General features: G+C 36.7%; 1 protein-coding gene across 5 annotated transcripts in view; it reads left to right on the top strand.

Moving 5' to 3' along the window:
- The window catches only part of BRAF (B-Raf proto-oncogene, serine/threonine kinase), a 142123-nt gene that overhangs the window by 108651 nt on the left and 11944 nt on the right, over positions 1-21528 (top strand). For 4 of the 5 annotated variants that reach the window (XM_044774278.2, XM_070514705.1, XM_070514692.1 and 1 more), the window contains 3 exons: positions 10402-10448; positions 11246-11364; positions 15222-15353. In XM_044774278.2, coding sequence (XP_044630213.1) covers positions 10402-10448; positions 11246-11364; positions 15222-15353 — 298 coding nt within the window. Of the gene's footprint in view, positions 1-10401; positions 10449-11245; positions 11365-15221; positions 15354-17258; positions 17327-21528 lie in introns of those variants that run through there. The other variant, XM_070514698.1, reaches the window with a different exon arrangement.

Here is a 21528-nt window from a genome sequence, read left to right as displayed (position 1 = left end):
GATAACATGCAACTGCTTAAATGTACCAATACATTTTTAGTTTCTGAAGGCTTTGGCAGATTGAAAATCCTCTTATTGAAATAGCTATGTGGATTTTAGGTTAAGGTGACTGATTTTTGCTGTCTCTTGAAACTCCACTAAAATTATGATAAAGAAATTTTTTGAAGCACAAACATAGAAAAGATGTACATAACATAGAGGAAAGAAACAATAGCAACAACATTTTAAAAGCTAGAAAGTAGATGGAGAAGTGATAGTGGAGTTAGTACACCCAGAAAAGCTAAATCATTATTAGTTGGCAATGGGGAAATGAAAACCAACCTGATTTATACCACAGAATCCTCAAAAGTCTCAGGCATTGGCAGTGCCAGGTATCTCCGGAGGAGGGAGGGTATTATGTAAATGAAAAGGCCTGTCTGAAGAGCTGCTCTGAATCCCGTCTCCTGCTCTATGCCACTTGTGACTGCCCCATTCCTACCCTGGCAGTTGACTGAAAGTTTATTCTCTGGAGAGGGAAATAGAAATATCTCTGGGCTGGGGACACGGACATGGATACTGTACCAGAAATGGGTATTGAGTGACTGCTTTCTGAGTGATGAGTGGAGAGTTCCCCAGCGCTCTCTTTGCATTTGGCTTTCAGAAGGCTAGCACGGAAACCTTCCCCTTCGGGCAGTCTTCTCTGAGGAATCTTACCAAGCAAAAGGAAAGACCCAAAGGTAGTGACATCAGGGATTCCACCTAGATCACTGTACAGGGAAGTTCAAAAACGAGAAGCCCATCTATATGCTCAAAGCTTTCAGATAGCTTTTTAGTCCCTTAGTCTGACTAAGACAGATTATCTCTGGATCACCAGACATTGAAGGGAAAGTCTCTGATGTCAGTGACAGAGCCCAAAACAAATAGATGAGAGGGGGGCGGCAACTAGGAATAAACAAACACAATGCAAGGAGAGGAGAGACCCCTCCCTCCAAAAAAGTATCAATTTCTTCAGAGATAATAGGAGGTTTTCTATCCGCGAAACAAGAACAGATGCTTTATAAGGAACATTCCAGTAACAAAAAAAGTTAAATGTTAATATTTACAGTACACTGGAAATTATATCCTTTGCAGTTATTTAAACTTAACTTTGAAAAGTCTAGTTCTTCCTCCTCTGTCCTCCACCATCATTTCACAAAGGGCAGAACAAGCTAGACCGAGCTGACCAATAAGTCAATAGACTGTTTAAATAGCCATTTAATAATGTACTTTTGCAAAACCCTCATTTCAAAATAGTCTACCCCCTAAATATTTTCCAGATACTGTTAAAAGTCACCTTTTCTGACTACATCGCAAAATTTACTCTAAAGTCACAGGGTATAAGCAGAAGAAGCGCATACTAGCTCATTATATAAAGTCCTGGGGTTGCAGTCATTCATAAGATAAAACCTTTAGTAATTAGGAAAGTTGAATCATTCACATGTGTCACCTTTATTGGATTACAGAATATAAGCAGATGGTGGATGGGTGACATTTTTCCTGTGTGGTTCTGCCTCCTTTCCTCAGTAGTAAATCATTTCCGATTTCTAGGTTTACCTGAAGAGAGCAGAGCTATTTTAATGGTAGCTAATTATAGACTTACTCTTTGGAATCGGAATTTGTGTAGTATCTTCATCATCTTCTCACCTAACAGTCATTGATTCAGCCTAAGGGCCAAGATATTTAAGAATGTTTTTACTAAAGAAATTTCATGAATGGTCAATCCATCATGCCATTTCTTTGTAGAACTTTTAATTTCAGTATAATATTTATGGTATAATTTTTAATTTAGCTTTATTAGAAAATTTCCTGGATGTTAAATCAAAGAGGCACGTAGAGAAAGTTGTCTGTTGTTAGGCTCACACAGAAGTGTTATATTCTGAATGTAGGATGCTTAAAAATGATTTGCAGATAAGTCCTCACAATTTACTTTTTTTTTAAAGGTGAGTATTCTTCCTTTACTCATAATTAAAGCTATTTAAAAGATAGATTAATTGAAGCTGAAAAGATGGTGAAAGTCTATTAACGATTGAAAATAATTCTCATTGATCAAAGGATAGGTATATGATTTTCTAGTAGATGAAGACAATAATAGTAAGGAGGATGCTGATAATCAGAAAAATGCAAACCAAAACAAAGAAATACTATTTTTCGCCCACTAGAATTGTCAAAATGCCTAAATTCTGACAGGATCAAGTGTTGGTAAAGATTAGGGGAATTGCTTACTAAGACACTCCTGATGCAACCAACCACCCTGGGGCATTTTAGAAGTATCTGTTCAAATGGAAAATGCCTGGCAGACTCCCCAAGAAACACCAGATTTTGTTCCAAGAGATGTGTACAGGAAGAGATGTATTACAGGAAAAGATGTAAGAGTGAAAAGTTGGAAACATAAATGTCTATCAGTAGGGAAGTGGATAAATAAAATATTGGCATGTGTTTGCCACGGAATAGTGTACAGCAGAAATGAAGTATATATGTATCAACATCAGCTTTAGAATATAATGTCAAGTAAGAAAAGCAAGCTGCAGCATGAGACCACTTAAAATTTAAAAACAAAACATTTTTTATATTTGCGTTTAAGTCATGTATATATGTATGTAAAAGTATTAAACTGTGGTTTAGAAGGGACCAAGCTCAGTAGCGTTGTCTCCAGGAATGGCTAAAAGTGGTCCGGATGGGGACAGCTATCAGGGAGATATGGGTTTTAACTAACCCTAGGACTTTGGCTCCAGAGTACATTCTCATTGTTTCTGTCTTTTAATAAAAAAGATTCTAGAGTTATATCTTACTTTCATATACTTTTTACAAGTATAAACTTTGAAAAAAGACAAGAGACAAATGTGTAAAAATTTTAGCAAGATTGATTATGGTGAGAATATGAGTGATTTCTACATTAGCCTTTGTTCTTTCAGTTTTTTCTAATTTCAGAACAAAAGTTATTATAGAAATACATAATCATTTTATAAAATTTAGAAAATGTAAACATAAGTAAGCACCAGTACTCCACCAGGAGACAATTACCATTAATATTTTAGATAGGTCAAATAATTTGCCCTAGGACTTTGACTCCAAAATACATTCCCTTAACCTTTACACCATGCAACTTCTTCAACTTAACAATCCTTTCAGCACCTCAAGTGGGCCCTTAATGTCATAGAGCAATCATATGTTCAGTTCCCTAGTTCATTCATTCTTCCTCTCTCCTAGACTCTGTCATACCTCCACTATCCTCAAACCTCCAACACTCCTTCTCCAAGAACAGTCAAGTGATGACTTTGCTTGCTATTTCATTAAAAAAATAAGAAGCACCCGCCACAACATCTATCCACCTACTTACATTCGTGCTCAGTTTTTCTGCCTTATCACTAAGAGTAAAAGCTAACCCTTCCCTTTTAAGCACTAGATCCCATCCCCTTTCTCCTTATTCACTGACATCTTTTGAGTAAATCTCCCTTGTTCATCATCAGGTTTTCCTTTTCTGCTGGATTTTCTCCCGTTTTAAAACATCTTGCTTATAATGCACATTTGGCAAAATGTTGACAATTGCTGATTCTTGGTGGAGAGTGTGGGGAGTTTATTGTACTCTTCTTTTAACTTTTCTCTGTGCTTAAAAATGTTCATAATAAAAAAGTTCTAGAGGTCCCTTCCTTATTCCCTCTTGGCTCGCAAGCTATCACATCATTCCCCTTCTTTCCTTTATAGTAAAACTTGTCAAAGAGTTGCTGGTACTCACTCTCTAATTTTCTCTCCTCTGCTTTTATTTTGGACCCCACTCCAATCAGGCTTTTGCCCCTGGAGACTCCACTGATGTCTCTCTTAATAAGATAGTTACCATGTTGCTAGATCCAGAGGTTAAATTCCCAGTTCTCAATCTATTTGACATATCAAAAGGCAGTTAATCTCAGCCTTCTTCATGAAACCCGTTCTTAATCCCTTCCTATTCAGAATGTGGTCTGAGTAGCATCTGTACCATCTTGGAGTCTTTTAGAAATGCTGAATTTTAGGTACTACCCCAGATCTACTGAATCGGAGTCTACATTTTAACAAGATCCCTAAATGATTCCTATGCATATTAAAGTTCGAGAAGCGCTTCTTTAAAGCATATTCTCCTGATTTTCCTTCTGCTTGCTATTTGCTCCTTCTCAGCTAGCTCTTCCTCCTTAACCTCTCTAATGTTAGAATACTCCTGGGATTTCCATTCCCTTGGCAATCTTATCCAGTGTCATGGCTTGAAATACCATTTAATTACCATTTCTATGCCAATCTCCAGCCAATTCATTTCTTCTGAACTCCAGGCTGTCATATCCAACTGTCTGTTCAACATCTCCATTTGACTGTCTAATGGATGTCTCAAATTCAATATGTCTAATACTGAGGTCCTGATCTTTTTCCTCAGACCTGTTCTTCCTACATTATTTTTGTCTCAGTAACTGGCAACTCTGTTCTTTCAGCTGCTTGTGTCTAACATTTTTTAGTTATCTTTGAGTCCTCTCTCTTTCTCACACCACACAACCAATCTTTATCAACTCCTGTTGGTTTTACAACTTCTCTTCACCTATTCTGACATCATGCTGATTCAAGGTCCCATTATCTCTTACCTGGATTAGTGCCCTGCTTTTACCCTTACCTACCTTCAATTTATTCTCAACGCAGCAGCCAGAGTGGTCCTTTTAAGACTTAGGACAGATTATGATACTCCTCCAGTGTCTGCACATTTTCACTTAGAAAGAAAACGAAGTCCTTACAATAGGCCTTTCTCAACTTGACCACCATCACAACTCTCCTTCCCCCCACCGCCTTTTCTATTACCTCTCTCATTTACTCTCTCCTCCCTCTTGTTCCCTCTGTTCCAAGCCACAGTTTGCCTTCTTGCCATTCTTAGAACTTAGGAAACACATGCCTGCCTTAGGGCTTTGCCCTTGCTAGTCTCTCTGCCTGCTGTGTTCTCATCCTGTATCTGCATCACTCCTTCCCCTTTAAGTCTTTACTCAAAAGGTCCTTTGAAAAGAGGCCTTCTCTGGCCTAAAATTACAACCCCTGCAACTCAGCATTTCCTGTCCCCCACTTATAGAATACCATATATTCTACTGATATGTCATTTATTTTCTATCTTCTATACTAAAAGGGAAGCACCTTGTAGGTAGGAATTTTCTGCTTTATCTCCAAGACTTAGAACAGTTGTTGCTTAGCAAAAGGTGGGCTTTCAGTAAACATGTTAAATTAACGAAAGAAAAAACCTGTAAAGGTGAACATTATCATCTCCATTTTACAGGTTAGGAATCCAAAACTTAGAGAGATTATGCAATGTACCCAAGGTCATATGGCTAGTAAGTAACATAGTTGGAATTCAAACCCAGATCTGTGTGCTCAAAACACATGCCCTTTCCACTGTGCCTCTGCATGTCTTTTAAGTCCTTTGGGTTCTGGTTTTCGCATCAGCATAAGTGGAATTATTGCCTTTTTGCTTGCCTTATAAAGAATCATGAAGGTTATGAAAGTAAATGATGTAAAAATATCCTGAAAACTTTAAAATGCTATCCATGTACAAGAGAGTGATGGTAATTGTATGTTTTCTTATACAAGTTTTATAGTTTTTGCTTTAGTTTTTAAGTCTTCAATCCACTTTCAGTTGACAAGAGTTGAAGATTTTTCCCCCATGTGAATATCCAGTTATTCCAGCAATATTTTTTGAAATGACTATCCTTCCCCAATTGAGTTACCTTGCTCTTATAAATAAACCAATATCACACTTCTGATTTTATGTGTTTGGGCTTGTGAACGTTTGAAATGAACTTAAAAGAATAGCATGGTTTTTTCTATCAATACCTTGATATTCCATGTTTATGATACATTCTCATTTATTCTCTTCAGGCCAGTGTTCTACTTACAAACTATGATGAGAGTATTTTCCAGAGTGGGGTTATACCCTCTCTAATTCAGGTTCCAGCGAGGGAACAAAAAAGACATAGAAATACATTCATGGACTAGAAAACTCAATGTTGTTAAGATGTCACTTCTTCCCAAATTGATCTGTTGATTCAGTGCAATTCCAGTCAAAATCTCAACAGGCTTTTTTGTAGAAATTGACAAGTTAATGCTAAAAAGTATATGGAAATGCAATAGGTAGAATAGCCAAGATAATTTTGAAAAAGAAGAACAAAGTTGAAGGACTTCTAGTGTGAGATTTCAGAACCTTCTATAAAGCCATAGCAGTTGAGACAGTGTGATATTGACATATGGATAGACATATAAATCAACAAAATAGAATAGAAAGCATGGGAATATATCCATATGTCTATATCATATATCCATGGTCACTTGGTTTTATTTTATTTTATTTTGTTTTTGACCAAGATGCCAAGGCAATTCATGGGGAAAGGACAGTTTTTTCATAAATGTTGCTGAAACAGCTGGATATCAAATAGAATAAATAAATAAACCATTAACCTTTACCTGACACAAGCCGTAAATATTAACTCAAAATGTATCAAAGACCTAAGACAAAAGCTGGAAATCTGAAACTTCTAGAAGAAATATAGGAGAAAATTTTTGTAGCCTAAAGATGGACAAAGATTTCTTAGGACACAAAAAGTAAGGACTACAAAATAAAAAATTTATAAATTGGACTTCATCAAAACGCAAAACTTTTGCTTTTTGAAAGACATTGTTAAGAAAATGAAAAGACAAGCCACAGACTTGAAGAAAATGTTTGCAAGATACATTATCTGATAACAGATCTGTATCCAAATCATATAAAGAACTCTTAAAACTCAGTAGTAAGACAAACTACCTAGTGAAAAAATGGGCAAAATATTAGAGTACTTTGTGAGCTGACCTGGTGACTTAGTGGTTAAGTTTGCACACTGTGCTTCCGCAGCCCAGTGTTCACCCATTTGGATCCCAGGGGTGGACCTACACACCACTCATCAAGCCATGCTGTGGTGGCATCCCATATACAAAATAGAGGAAGCTTGGAACAGATGTTAACTCTGCAGCAATCTTCCTTAAGCAAAAAGAGGAAGATTGGCAACAGATGTTAGCTCAGGGTCAGTCTTCCTTACCAAGAAAAAAAATTAGAATACTTTGTTAAAGAAAATATAAGAATGGCAAATAAGCACATGCAAAGATGTCCAACATCATTAGACATTAGGGAAAGGCAAATTAAAACTACAAGACACCACTATACGTGTACTAGAATGCTGTTAATCAAAATCAGCAATACCAAGTATTGGCAAGGATGCAGAGCAACTAGAACTCTTAATACATTGCTGGTAAGGCTCTTCAATGATACAACCACTTTGGCAGTTTCTTTTAAAGTTAAAATTACCATATGAACAATTATAATCTTACCTCCTTACCCAAAAAGAAATGAAAGTGTAAATCAACAACAAAGACTTGTACATGAATGTTTATAGTATCTTTTTCATAATTGCCAAAAACCAGGAATAACCCAAATGTCCGACAGGTAAATGGGTAAGTTGTGATACATCCATGCGCTGTAATACTGCATGCAACCAGTGTGTGAATCTCAGAATTGGTATGCTGAGGAAAAGAAGCCACATGATTTTGTTTATATGAAATTCTAGAAAAGGCAAAACTAATGTCTAGTGACAGAAATCATTATCAATGATTGCTTGAGGGGGGCTGGCCCTGTGGCCAAGTGGTTAAGTTCGTGTGCTCCGATTCAGTGGCCCGGGGTTCACCAGTTTGGATCCTGGGCATGGACCTACGCACCGCTCATCAAGGCATGCTGTGGCAGTATCCCACACAGAAGAACTAGAATGGCTTACAACGAGGATATACAGCTATGTACTGGGGCTTTGGGGAGAAAAACAAAAGGAGGAAGATTGGCGATAGATGTTAGCTTAGGGCTGATATTCCTCACCAAAAAACATACCTTTAAAAAAAAATGATTGCCTGAGCCTGAGGAAGTGGGGTGTTATTAATTGCAGAAACATATGAAGAAACTTTTGGGGGTGATAGATGTTCTTCACCTTGACTGTAGCTGGTCATTACACAAGCGTATATATTTGTCAAAACTTGTTAAAATGTACATAAAAATTGGGTGCATTTTGTGTGGTATACAAGTTCTACCTCAATAAACTTGAGTTTTTAAAAGTGAGAGAGACTGAAAAATTGAAGTAAAAATAGAATTTAAGCCACTATACAGAACTGAAAAATTTGTGAACTCCGCTTATTAGGGATTTTAATTATTTTAAAGTGATAAATGACTAGTGACTACACAGGAGTAGCACAATGTCATTCCTTTCAATCTTGCTCACTTTCCACATTATGATTCTGAGGGGGAATGGAGGGCATCAAAGTGGAAGGGAGACTAATTTGAAACCATTTTGGATAAAATCACATCATGTCACCACCATCATACCAGTCCAGTCAACTGCTCAATTCTCTACAGGTGTGTGCTCTTTTGCTGCCTTTTTTATAGAGATGTTACAGAAAGAGAATTATTAAATGAGATAAAAGTTAGGAAAGAAGTTTGTAAACAGTAAAGATTTATAGAGGGATAAGGTGGTGTTATTTCAGGTTGCAGCTCTATGCACACAACTTTGGCCTATAATAGATTTATGCTATCCAACTTCTACTAGGGTTCTATCACTAGCTCAGCAATTATATTTATATCTTGTTAGTTATCTTATACTTTCCTGGTCAGAAATTTTCTCACCTCAACCCCCCAGTTACGTTTCTATCTACCTTATTTTTGCTGTATTTCTTTGTATCTTATTTGTGAAAAGATTGACACCATCCTTCAAAAACATCTTTATCTACCCTTCTTGTAACTTCATCATGCCTCCATATTTTCATATGTACCACCATTTTGTTGTTGTTTTTAATTTCAAAGGAGACAGAACCTCTTTTCAAAGACCAGCGTCTCTTCTGTGCACTAAATATCAGATCCTGACTGAAGCACCGAGCTCCCCCACCAGCATCACGGTTTATCCCCCTTCCTTTCTAATGGAGATAAGGTCTCCTCATTTTGGAAAAACTTTTGATTGAGACCCATTTTTCTCCATCTGTTTTTACCTATGTCACTGCAGAACTTTTTAAGCAGAAAAGGCCTTAGAACTAACATCACATTCAATGGAAGAGTGACAACATGATGTAGTAGAACAACAGTGGGCCTAGAAAGCCATGACAGCAAGATAATTTTAGATTGTGGTGATGCTGTGAAGGAAACAAACAGTGTGACGTTAAGAGCGTAATTGGAGAAAGGGTTACTTTGTATGAACAGTAACTTGAAATCAGAGTTTTGTCTGAGAAAGGAAGTTTCCAAATCTTGATCTCTGCGAGAATGAGGAAGTTTAAATGAATATGAAAAAGCATCTTAAGTATTTGAAAATCTTCCATTTTCGACAGTGTTCATTACATAATTTTGATTATACCGTTTGGATTTTGAAATCTCATTTTAAGGCAAAATTTATTTCCTAATGGTCATTGCCAAATTTCAGAAGTCTCATATATTGCTTCTCTCCAGTATTAAGTGAAGAAAAGTAACCTTGACAAGGACATTATATGTATCTCATTGTGGTTGGTCTGTATTGAATACTTACCACATGCGAGGCACCATACTAGGCACTGGGACTAAACAGAAATAAACTAGACACAGCCCTTTCCCTCAATGAACTCAACTAACGCAGTCTTTAGGAATAACATAGGTGGTTTAAACTTATCATTGACTTTAAAATAGATTCACTCTGACCATTATAGAGGAAGTTGGTTCCTCACTAGTTTTAAGAAAGTATTTTAAGACTATATACTACTACTTTCAAAAATGGCTTTATCAGTCAAACTTCCATATTCTACTGGAGTTTACATTCTAAATAGAAAGTGAACATAGGCATATGAGAAAATATATGAAAAAAATACATGGATCAAGCTGTACAATAATTGGTGAAAGATCACTTTCAGTTGAGTTAGTCATGGGAAAGCTTCACTCACAAGTTAGTCTTAAAGGATAGGTATGAATAGGTGGAGAATGGAATGAAAGCTAATTTGGGGGATAGAGGTAGGGGGGAGCATTGATTATAAAGGTGGAATTAAATATCAAGGTATATTTAAAGGACGTGGATAAATAGGCTTGACTGGAGTGAAAGGTTTGTATTGGTAAATAGTAAAAGATAAAGCAAAGTCTTTTAATAGAAAATAAGGTTTTGGCTGTATCACAATAATAATATGTTCCTGTAATTCTAAATTCATTTACAGTCTATTTGAATATTTCTTATGTAAACGGGTTATCACAATGTTATAGTTTACAGACGTATCGTGACTTTAAGTGTCTTTATTTACACCCCTAAATATGTTCTATAGATTTTGAGGCCAGAGTCTTCAGTCCTACTCAGGTTAAAATGATGTTTTGTTTTTCAGTTACTTACACGCCAAGTCAATCATCCACAGAGACCTCAAGAGTAATAGTATCCTTCCTGAAATTTGTCCGCGAAGTTTGAAAACATCCTGACTTTTTCTTCATTTTTGTCTTCACTCTATGTAAAAACAGTTTTCATGCTAAGTTCAATATACTGTAAAGAGAATTAATAAATGGGTTTGCATGAGAGTATACTAGAGCAAGGTGCTATGACCTGCCTTCGGTTTCTGAGTGATTGAGCATTACAAAAAAATCCATCAAGTCTTTATGATAGTAGGACTCTTTGATTGCTTGCTGCAGTCTATCAGCGCCATAAAATGGATAGTTTTGTAGCTATCTGCTGGTTTGTTTCAGTGCTCTGACCTTGCTCAGCAGTATTTGAGATATAACTGAAGGCTCTAAGTTACGTAAAAGTGAGATGAGAAAAGCATCATCTTTCCTCTTCCATAAATCCAGATTAAGGTCCTGTCTGCCAGCCGTCTTCATTCCAGTGAAGAGCCTTTAAGGGCTTTCCCGGTAGTGCCAAAAGAATATTTGGGTCTGTATTACTCAAGTCTAAATAAACTTAACTTAGGAAAGCATCTCACCTCATCCTACCACATTTCAAGCCCCCAAAATCTTGTAAGCAAGTCATAGAGGCCAAAAAGAACTAGTTATTTTTTAAAGCATATTTGTTAACTTTAAGAGGAAATATGAAGCACTTTAAGAGGAAATGAGACGTACTATACTTTTTTAAAGAATGTGATATAGAATTATAGAAATTAGATCTCTTGTCTAAAATTTTCATTATGCTTGCTCTGATAAGAAAATGAGATCTGTTGTTTTCCTTTACTTATTACACCTCAGATATTTTTCTTCATGAAGACCTCACAGTAAAAATAGGTGATTTTGGTCTAGCCACAGTGAAATCTCGATGGAGTGGGTCCCATCAGTTTGAACAGTTGTCTGGATCCATTTTGTGGATGGTAAGAATTGAGGCTGTTTCTCTATTAAGTGAATTTTTGGACCCTGAGATGCTGCTGAGTTACTAGAAAGTCACTAAAGGTTTCAACTATTGTATTTTCATAGTCCTCAATATTCACAAAAGTCAATGTTGGTCTTATCTTTTATGTAAATAGGTTTTAACTTCTTTCTTTATCTTTAAAAAGAATATTATGAGACCAGTTTCAGGATATTTCATAGAAAAAATATGTATTTTATAAACACTTTAAATTTTATTCAGGATTGTCTCTTTAAAATATTTTGCATTCAAAATGTTCTGTGTACCCTGTTTAAAAAAAAAGTATGCAATTTAAACAGGTGTGATCTGCAGCCATTGTTAAGGTCTTGCTTAGAGAACTACTCCTGTTAAAAGAAAGACTGTTTCACAATCTTATTTAAGCTCAAATTGGAACGTTACTTCCTTTAGACTAGAAAGAACCATATAATTATGGGGCAGCTGGGAGAGGAAAGACCAAAAAAAACACCAGTAGATTTTTAACACTGTCAGCCTAGTGCTGTCCTGCATAGCTCACTCTTTTTCTTTATTCCTGTTTCTGCTTTGTGGAAAAGAAGAAAGAGAAGTTGGATGGAAGAAGGGAACTTCTTTGCAGTTACTTTCAGCAGACTGAAAAGGGCAGTCATAGGAATTGTTCTCTAAGCTAGCAGTTCTCAAAAGGGTCCCTGAGACCCTTTCACAGGCCCCCAAGGTCATCCCTGTGTGAGACCAGCATTTTCTTCATATTCTTCAACCAGAAGAACACATCACAACAGATTGAATGCAGAAGCAAATATGTGACTCCAGCTGGCTGCTGTTAAACCAGACAGTCAAAAAGAATTGCTTTACTGTTCTTACTAAACATTTTTTTGTTTTGAAAATGTAGTTACTTTATATTAAAAATGGGTCATCTGTGTTAACATCTAATGGTTGTTTTCTTATTTAAATGAATTAATAAATATTTTAACAGTTTCTTAGTTAAGTTTTAATGTGATAAATATCCACAGATACAATCCACATAAACAAAAGCTCCTTGGGGTCCTCAGTAATTTCCAAGACTGGAGGAGTCATGAGACCAAAAAGTTTGAGAACCACTGTTTAGAAGTTGAATACAGGGTGACCCAGAACTGTTAGTGCAATTGTAAGCTGTAGTTAACTGAACCTGCACTAGGACTTTGAAACAGCTTGCTGAAAGGAGAAAAGCTGCAAGGGCTTTCAAAGCCACGTTGGCCTAACTTCCCTGAACTCTGTAGCAGTCCCCAAGAGGGGAATTCCAGGAGCTAAGTTCACACACTCCACTTTGGCAGCCCTGGGGTTTGCAGGTTTGGATCCTGGGTGCAGACCTAACCCTGCTTGTCAAGCCATGCTGTGGCAGGCATCCCACATAAATTAGAGGAAGATTGGTATAGACATTAGCTCAACGATAATCTTCCTTGAGCAAAACGAGGAAGATTGGAAACAGATGTTAGCTCAGGGCCAATCTTCCTCACCGAAAAAAAAAAAGAGATTCCAAGGTAGGATTCTGAATTGACCAAGATAAGCCTAGGGTTAGATTCAGCTATGATTTCTTGTAATAATAACTGGAATTAGGGCAAGTGGCAAGGTGGAGGGAGGGCATTGGACTTAGTGTAGGAGAGTTGTGCTCCAGTGCTATGTTTGACTCTTAACCTCCTCCAAGTCTCTCCATCTTTAACATTGGGTTGGATTAGTGGATTTCCACCACCTTTTCTATTTCTAAGAGTCAGTAATTAGAGTTAGCTAGATTTTTTTTCTTTAATATATGTTTAACTGTTTTAATAAATAATTATAAACAAGAGTCTAATTAATAATTATAATCTGGATCTTAAGCACCTTTAAGGCACACCTTTTAACAAAGATGACAGTGTATCCCAAGAAGAGGAGGAAAAGCAGATTTTAAGTAGTGAAATTACAACACCTAAAGTTATAAAGAAAACAATTGATACATGTTTTAAAGGTGTATTATTTTAAATAGTGTGGGACAGTTAGGCTCAGTCAGGTCTCCAGGTTTGTCCTTTTTCAAAAACTTTATACAGTTAGTCAATTATAATACATGAAGTTTTATATTTTCTTCTAATTTCTTTTTTTTTTTGATACCTGAGTAGATGAGTTCATCCTTTATTCCACCAAGCTGAGCTTTAAGGCAAGAGATTGGCAATAGTACGCTTAATTGTTGAATAAATCCTTGTGTGTTGATAGTGCCTTCAGAAACAAATATGGAACATCCAGAGACTAGGAGAGAAGAGTGTTGTCAGAACCAGGGTTATATAAGTCTCTGAATTATTTACAATAGTCTGCTCAACCTTGTTTTATTTATATCTTAGAGGAGAAAGAAACCTTTGTGAAAAGTTTTACAAGTTAAATCCCTAAGTTTATTGAGTATCAAGCATGCATTTCCTGTAAATAGATGACACACAGCTTTTTATCAAGTCATCTACCAACAAGAGTGAGGTAAAACTAAATTTTAAAAAGACAGTTCTTCAACTGATTTATTACTCTGTCCCTCACAAAAATTGTGTCCTGGCTTTGAAAATTATGTCTGTATAACCGGTCTCTCAATATTCTGGTTTGTTCATTACATCACAGTTCTGTGTGTGTTTTTTTGTCCTGTATTACTGAAAGCAGTTATCAATAAAATGTATGAAAAAGCAAGTAGATACACCCTTTTCCTTCATCTCCCATCCTTTGACTCTCATCAGGTTCTCCCACACATCTTCCGTCAGTGGTTCCTAACCTTGGTTGGACATTAAAACCATCTGGGGAACTTTAAAAGCTAGCAATGCTTGGATCCCATCCCCAGATTCTGATGTTATATTATCGGGCTGGAATGTAGTCTGGACATTGAGGTTAAAGGCTGCACAGGTGATTCTGCCTGCCATGTGAGAGAGTCTCACCTGCCTTACCTTGCCAATAACAGAAATCTTGTTCCAGGTCTTTCAGCCATTTTTTATGAAGTTAGTCCTGATTTTGGTATCAAATTAGTGTTTTCACAACATTTTTATTAGTACCCTGCAATTCCTCTAATCCCTTGCAAATGGAACAATAGAGAAGATTCAAGGAAGGTCAAAGAACTGTTTTAAGCTAGTATTTAACCAACCATTTATTGCATTTCATGTAAACAGCCAATAAGAAATCTAGTGGTAGAATACAGTGACTGAAATGTGTAAAAATGTAGCAAATATGACCAGGTCTGTATCTTTGCTTAAGAAGCAGCAACCAAAAGATTCCTTATACCATCTTATAAATCTACCTGCTGCCTGTTGCTTTTGTTAATGGCATGATTATATTGCTTTTGGAGGTAAGAAAGGGATTTGCATTTATCAGTCTTGAAATTTTACCATTGTTGTCTAAGATGCCCTGAGATGAGGAGAATCATTTGTATCAATGGGAAAACTTAAATTCTAAGGCGCTTACATAGTGGTTGTGCTACTCCGAGACATCTTATAACCACAGGTCTGGTATTTCTTTGCTGAATCAGAAGTGGAAAGTGGGAACTGATTCTTTATAGGGTAAGTCATGGGAAGAATTCAAATGACAATGAGAGCATTTTGTGCAGGAAGACGATGGCTGATAAAATTTATAAAATCTTAGTAAAGTATGTGGAATCTCAGCTAATTGCCTCTTTCAGAATTTATGGAGCGTCTTTTTTTCTTTATCTTTCTTAATCAGTTTTATTTCTTTGACCATTAATAAGAGAATTGATTACATATTAGATGGGTTATTAATGATAAAAGCGTTGTTCTGGGAATTATAATAGTTTCGTTTTCAGTCTTTATTCAGTTAAAGTGAAGAATAAACAAGAATATGTATTTTTTTATGTTCTCACAGGCACCAGAAGTAATCAGAATGCAAGATAAAAACCCGTATAGCTTTCAATCAGATGTATATGCCTTTGGGATTGTTCTGTATGAATTGATGACTGGACAGTTACCTTATTCAAACATCAACAACAGGGACCAGGTAAATATTTACCATCTCTTGGGATTTATTTTACTATTTGTATAAAGGCTCCAATTCATTGTAGAAAAGAAGTTTTGAGTCCTAGGTAAGCATGAGGAATAGATCTCTTGATCTTTGTTAGCAGTTTTAGAAACCTTTTGTATACTTTTGGCAGTAATAGCGGCATGTAAGGCCTTTCCTTGAGATAGCATTCTTAAATGTTGGAAAAGAGTGAAATTTCTGATCTTCTGACTAGAAACTAGAGGTACCACAATGGATATACCTCATGATTCTTGACCAGCACAGTTAGAAGAATGAGCTCTGCTACCACAGTATCTGGGCTTTATACCTCTTACTCTGTTACAGATTGTGCTTTCTGAGCAGTTACTCAGCTATGAACTTCTTTATATCAAATTCTTTTAAAATTATTAAAGTTGCTCCATATTTTTTTAATTTTTAAAACTAGATAGATGGAAGGACTGTTATATCATGCTTTCATTTTTCTATAATGAGAACTCTAGTAAGAGGGAATTTTTTACTTCTCTCTTCCTAAGTTCCTGTTCTCTGTCCCTTACCTGCCAAAAAGTGCCAACGTAGCCTCGTGCAGCTCTTTTCCTTTTCTGTCCCTGCCACGTTAAATTCACCTAGGCTTTTAACACTGGCCCAGAAAAATGAATTGTCCTTACTGAAATTACCTTGTGTCCCTCAACATTTAAAAAGAGTACAAGAGTGTGTCTGTGTGTGTCTGTGTGTGTGTGTATAGAGAGGGAGAGATTGCAGCAGTTCCTCCGTTAATATATTAGAAAACGATAGTTGACCATATAAACTGTGATTAAATAATACTTATCCTTTATACTGTGGTTTGTATCAGAATTGCCTGGGTAATTTGATAAAAAACAGAAATGCTGGAGCAGATTCTGATTCAGTGTGGGGGGAGTCCAAGTACCTAGATTTTTTGTAAGTTTCCCAGATGATTCTGATACATACCAAAGTTGCGAATCACCAATATAAAGAATAAAAAAAAGTGTGAGTGTGAATGTTTTATGTTTCATCATAACCTCCCAATCTAATGAAATGATAGTTTTGGGGTATAAATATGTTACTTAATTTATTATGTGTGTGCTTTGGTTAACAGTTCAAGTCTCAATCTTTTTGGTGATAGCTCTGAGTAGCTTTCTCACTAAGAACTTCAACTAACGTGATATCAAAGACATAATCTAAGTTGCCATTCCTTTTTATGTACTTATTGAATCACTATATGGCCCCTACATAAACAGAGGTCTTGATTGTCTATTTCAAGAATTTTGAAAAATGACTGTTTCTACCCAAGTCAACACAAATTAGTTTTTTAGTTGCTATTTGGTCTTTTAACTACTTCACAGCTTTAGAATGTTGAATCTTAGCTTTGAGTGTTAAAAAAAAATCTCTGGCTTGGCTTCTGATGATCTGATATTTTAAGCCTGCGTGAAACTTAGATTCAGGATGGACCAAAATGCTAGCTAAAGAACGTAATTGAAACATTGTACTTACTGTACTTGTGACACATTCTATCTGGATCAGTGAGATGATTGACTTGATGATGGCAGTTTAAGTAGCAAGATTGTGTCTCATTTGTAAGCTTCATGTGCTCTGCCTTTTATTAACTCAACCATACAGTGTAATACCCTGTGCCATGTTCACTTTTCATATTCATGTTATTTTTCTAGAGAAATTACAAGAGAATTTTAGTTTAGTTTTAGTTGATTTATCATAGAGATTACAAATAATAATTTATGAACCTAAGATCTGGATGAAATCCATTTATCAGTGAATAAGTTTATTTTAATAAAATAATAAAATTATATTATGGAAACAAGTATTATCATCTCCAAAATATGGATAAAAGCATCCCAGAGTTCTACACTCATCCACTTCTTGGCATTTTAGGTGCTTTGTCTTCCATGGGAGTATAATAAATGATGTGGCAAGGGCTTACTCTCCATGAGAGAAGTAAGTGAGTGACCAACAGAAGGGTAAGGCCTTTACTAGTTAACACTTTCTGGTAGTATAGCTAGAGCCTTCTGGAATTTGCCAGTGTGAAACCAACTGAAATATTTGATGAAGAAAAAAGGAGATAAAAGAATGATATGCTCTTCACATTACCTTCATTCTACTTCATTATATTCTAGTCTGCTTTCTTCAAATAGCACTTTCCATGGAACTCCCTCTTTTGAATCGATAACTAGTTATCTGCAGTGAAGTAACCCCAAATATTGCTGCATCCATCCCCTTGATTTGATTTTTCTTACTCTCATACTTTCATCTCCATGGCTCTCAGATTGGACTTCTGCTTAAAAATCTGGGAATATTATTCTTTTTCATGGGAGGTGGGACAACTCCTTTTTTACTGTGTAATACAGGAATCATTCGCCTGCTCTCTCGCCCCCAGAGTCTGAGGTGGCAGGTTTTGCCTGTCAATTCAAAGCAAGACTCTGGTAAAGCAGTGTAATGGAATGGCAGACCTTGGACTCACGCCCTGCATGACCTGGTTGCTTTGCTTCTCTAGGGATCTTATTTTTCAATTATAAAACAAGAGATTGGGGGGCTGGCCCCGTGGCCGAGTGGTTAAGTTCGCGTGCTCCGCTGCAGGCGGCCCAGTGTTTCGTCGGTTCGAATCCTGGGCGCGGACATGGCACTGCTCGTCAGACCACGCTGAGGCAGCGTACCACATGCCACAACTAGAGGAACCCACAACGAAGAATACACAACTATGTACCGGGGGGCTTTGGGGAGAAAAAGGAAAAAATAAAATCTTTAAAAAAAAAAAAAAAAAAACAAGAGATTGGACTAAAGAATTTCTTCTAATTATGAAGATCAGATTCTTTCTTAAAGCAAGTCTCTTTGCTCCTTGAGGGGTGACCATCCGTATGTTACTTTGCAGAGTAGCATGCCTTTTTACTTTGCTTCTCCTAGTGCTGAAAGTCTGAGAAGTTGATTTGTCATTTTTTCCCTTCTTCTGTATCATTCCATTTTGCAGTCTAATCACCCTTTCCTTCCTTATTTCAGTGCAGCTTCTCTACTAAATTGGGATTAATAATGTGCTCATTTAAGCTAGGTATATTGACTCTCTACCCTCTTGGCTTTCTTTTCTTAGAGCAGAAGTGCTGTGTCATCTTAGAAGAAAATAATAGATAATGTTTGTCTGTTATTTCTATTCTAGTTATTATTGCTGTATAACAAACCACCCAAAACATAGTGGCTTAACCAAATTATGACTGCAATTTGGGCTGTTCTTTGTGAGGAAGGTTTATCTCTATTTCACATGGTATTGGTTGGGGTAGATTCACTGGGTATTAAAGGATGTACTTCCAAAATGGCTCATTCACATACTTGACAAGGTGGTGCTGGCTGTCAGCTGGGAGCTCAGTCAGGACCACGGACCAGGAGCCTTAATTCTTCTCCATGTGGGCCTTTCTGTGAGGACTTCTTCACAGGAAGCTTGGACTTTCTCACAGCATGATGGCTGAGTTGTAAGCACAGATCTCAAGACAGGAAATGATGAGTACCAGTGTCTTATCAACACTCAAATTATTGTATTTCAATTAAAAAATTTTCAGTACCTATTATATGCAAAGCACTATGGGATATAGAGGGTACAAAGATGAATGAAACACCCGCTGTGCTGTCAGTGGAGTCTGCAGTTGTGCTGAGGCAGTGCAGAGGGTGATGTGGAAGATGAGCAGATGTTGGCTCCGGCAGTACACAGGAGTGAGTGAAGGGCTGGGGATGCCACAAGTGCTGAGTATAGACTGAGAACGCAAATCACCAGTCCCAGAATTTCAAACCAAGCTGCTGATTTTGTAGTATATATACCACTGGAGTCTTCTATCCATGAATTCCATCCAGGAAAGGCTTTCCCTTTAAGTTTAAGTAATTGCAAAGTGTAACTTCCAGTGTATTATATTAACATTTCAAAATAAAGCCATTATATCCTACTTTTAAATGTACCCAACAAAATCTAAAAGTCATACTGATTTGATACCTCCCATCACTTGTTTGAAAAATACAAAAGCTCTTCATTAATTTTTGAAAGTTTTTACATGGCTCTTTTTTCTGTTTAAACTATTTATGTTCTACTTCTCCCAGAGAATTTTTTCCCAATGTAACTGTTTTTATGCTTTAAAGCCTTTTGTTGATCATTCAAGTCACATCTCTGCAACAAAAAAATGTGTTCAGATTTAAAATTTGAAATAATTTTCCTGTGACTTTAGGCTCAATGTTAATTTTTTAAATTCTGAATTATGCTGTCGCTAATAATTATTAATATATAACTGATTAAAAAATAAGTTTTGATATATAGAAACATAGAAGGTAAAATTTTATTGGAAATGTATATATCTTAATGAACGTGAGGCTTTTCTTTTTAATTCGTTCATATATTTGTGGATAAATATGACTTGCTAGAATGAGCTAGGACTTGGCATCAGTCCTTTTCCTTATTTTATTTTTAAAGAAGTAAGTGCTGAGAAATATTGTTCAAATAAATAAGAAAATGGGAAAGTCAGGAGTTTCGTTGTAACTGTATGCAGAGTTCAGTGGTCCCCAAGACCACCCTCAGGTTCAGTAATTCCTCACGTCTCACCGAACTCACTGAAAGTTGTTAATACTCACAGTTAAGGTTTATTGCAACAAAAGGATAGAAATTAACATCAGCCAAGGGAAGAGGCACATAGAGCAGATTCCAGGAGAGTTCCACGTGCAGAGGTTCCAGTTTTCCTCTCCCCATGGAATTCTGGACAGCACTGAATTCTCCTGGCAGCAGTGTGTGACCACATGCATGAAGCATTGCCAATCAGGGAAATTCACTTGAGCCTCAGAGTCCAGAGTTATTGCAGTGCAGTCATATAGATATGGTTGTTTACCTCTGTGGCTGACCTTAGTTTTCACCCCTCCAGAGGTCTGGCTGATACCACATGACTCAAAGCCCCCTCCATAAATCACATTGATAGCATAGACTATCTGGTGTGGCCCAAGGCCCCCAGGTAGACAAAGACACTGTTATCAGGCAGGACATTTCAAAAGTTTAAATTACCTCCCAGGAGCCAAAGGCAAAGGCCAGCCCTCTCTTTGGGCAAGATTAATTCTTTACCATATACTATATCACTTACTTATTTGAACTCATTTCTGTAACATACCAAAACTTACGTAATAACTTGTCATTAAAAATTATTTTAATAATGAACCAACAATTAATTAATTTTACTGAAAGTAAAGAATTGGAAACCAGCTATCTTGCAAAGGGATTTGTTACCTATTCATTAGAACCAAGTTGGACACCAATATTTGGAAGTGTCCCCTTGGTTTCCCAGCAGTTTTATACCCTAGAGTAGTGTGTACTATAGTTAAATCCCACGTAGGTAAAAGGTATGCCTTTTGTAAAGTGAGAGAAGGGCAGTTGTGACAGGGAGATGGGAAAAGAGGATAAGCTTTACATTTCTACTTCAGTCGTGCCTGGGCAAATCAGTTAAACAAGGGTTATTACAGCACCAAATGGGAAATAATTTACACTATGATATCAAACTTGACTTTTTAAAATTCATCAGCTCTGCCCTCTAACCAGGGGATCTCTTAGTGGCTCTTTCCACTTGAGCCTCTTACCTGTTCCCTCTAAGATCAAAATCCCTCTCTCCTCTGTGAGTCCCAAGACACTAACATCTGTCTCTGCTCACTCTCAAAAGAACCAAAAATTAGAAAATTAAGAAATTAGAAAAATTGTAAATCTTTCCACCCAAGGAAGACAAGCTTTTTTACTTCATTAAACAAAAGATTTTAGTTCCCAGTGGCTTCACCTTTTTTCTGGAGGAGGCTCTGATTCTCAGACTTAGATAACCAAGTGGTCCATTCGAGTCTCCTCGATGAAAGAGCTTAAAATGCAGATGCCAAAACAACTGGTAAAAATGTTAACTGTTTTCGTTCCTGTTACATATATGTGAAGGACTTAGCACAATGCCCAGTAACAAGGGCTTGATAAATTATTGTTTAAATAGAAAAGAGACACAATACAGTCTGTGATATAGAACGAGTACCCTATTGGTGAGAAAGTAGTCTGGATATGGAGAGACCAGAAGCATGGGGAGCAATTGGACTTTACAGTAGTCCAGGGGTCATGAAGATTTCCGCTTGCAGCCCATTAAGCATTGGTTCCTAGTCTATGATG

The sequence above is a fragment of the Equus asinus genome, chromosome 1 (assembly GCF_041296235.1).
Source record: "Equus asinus isolate D_3611 breed Donkey chromosome 1, EquAss-T2T_v2, whole genome shotgun sequence".
Lineage (NCBI taxonomy): Eukaryota > Metazoa > Chordata > Mammalia > Perissodactyla > Equidae > Equus > Equus asinus.
This window is presented reverse-complemented; position numbering and strand designations above follow the sequence as displayed.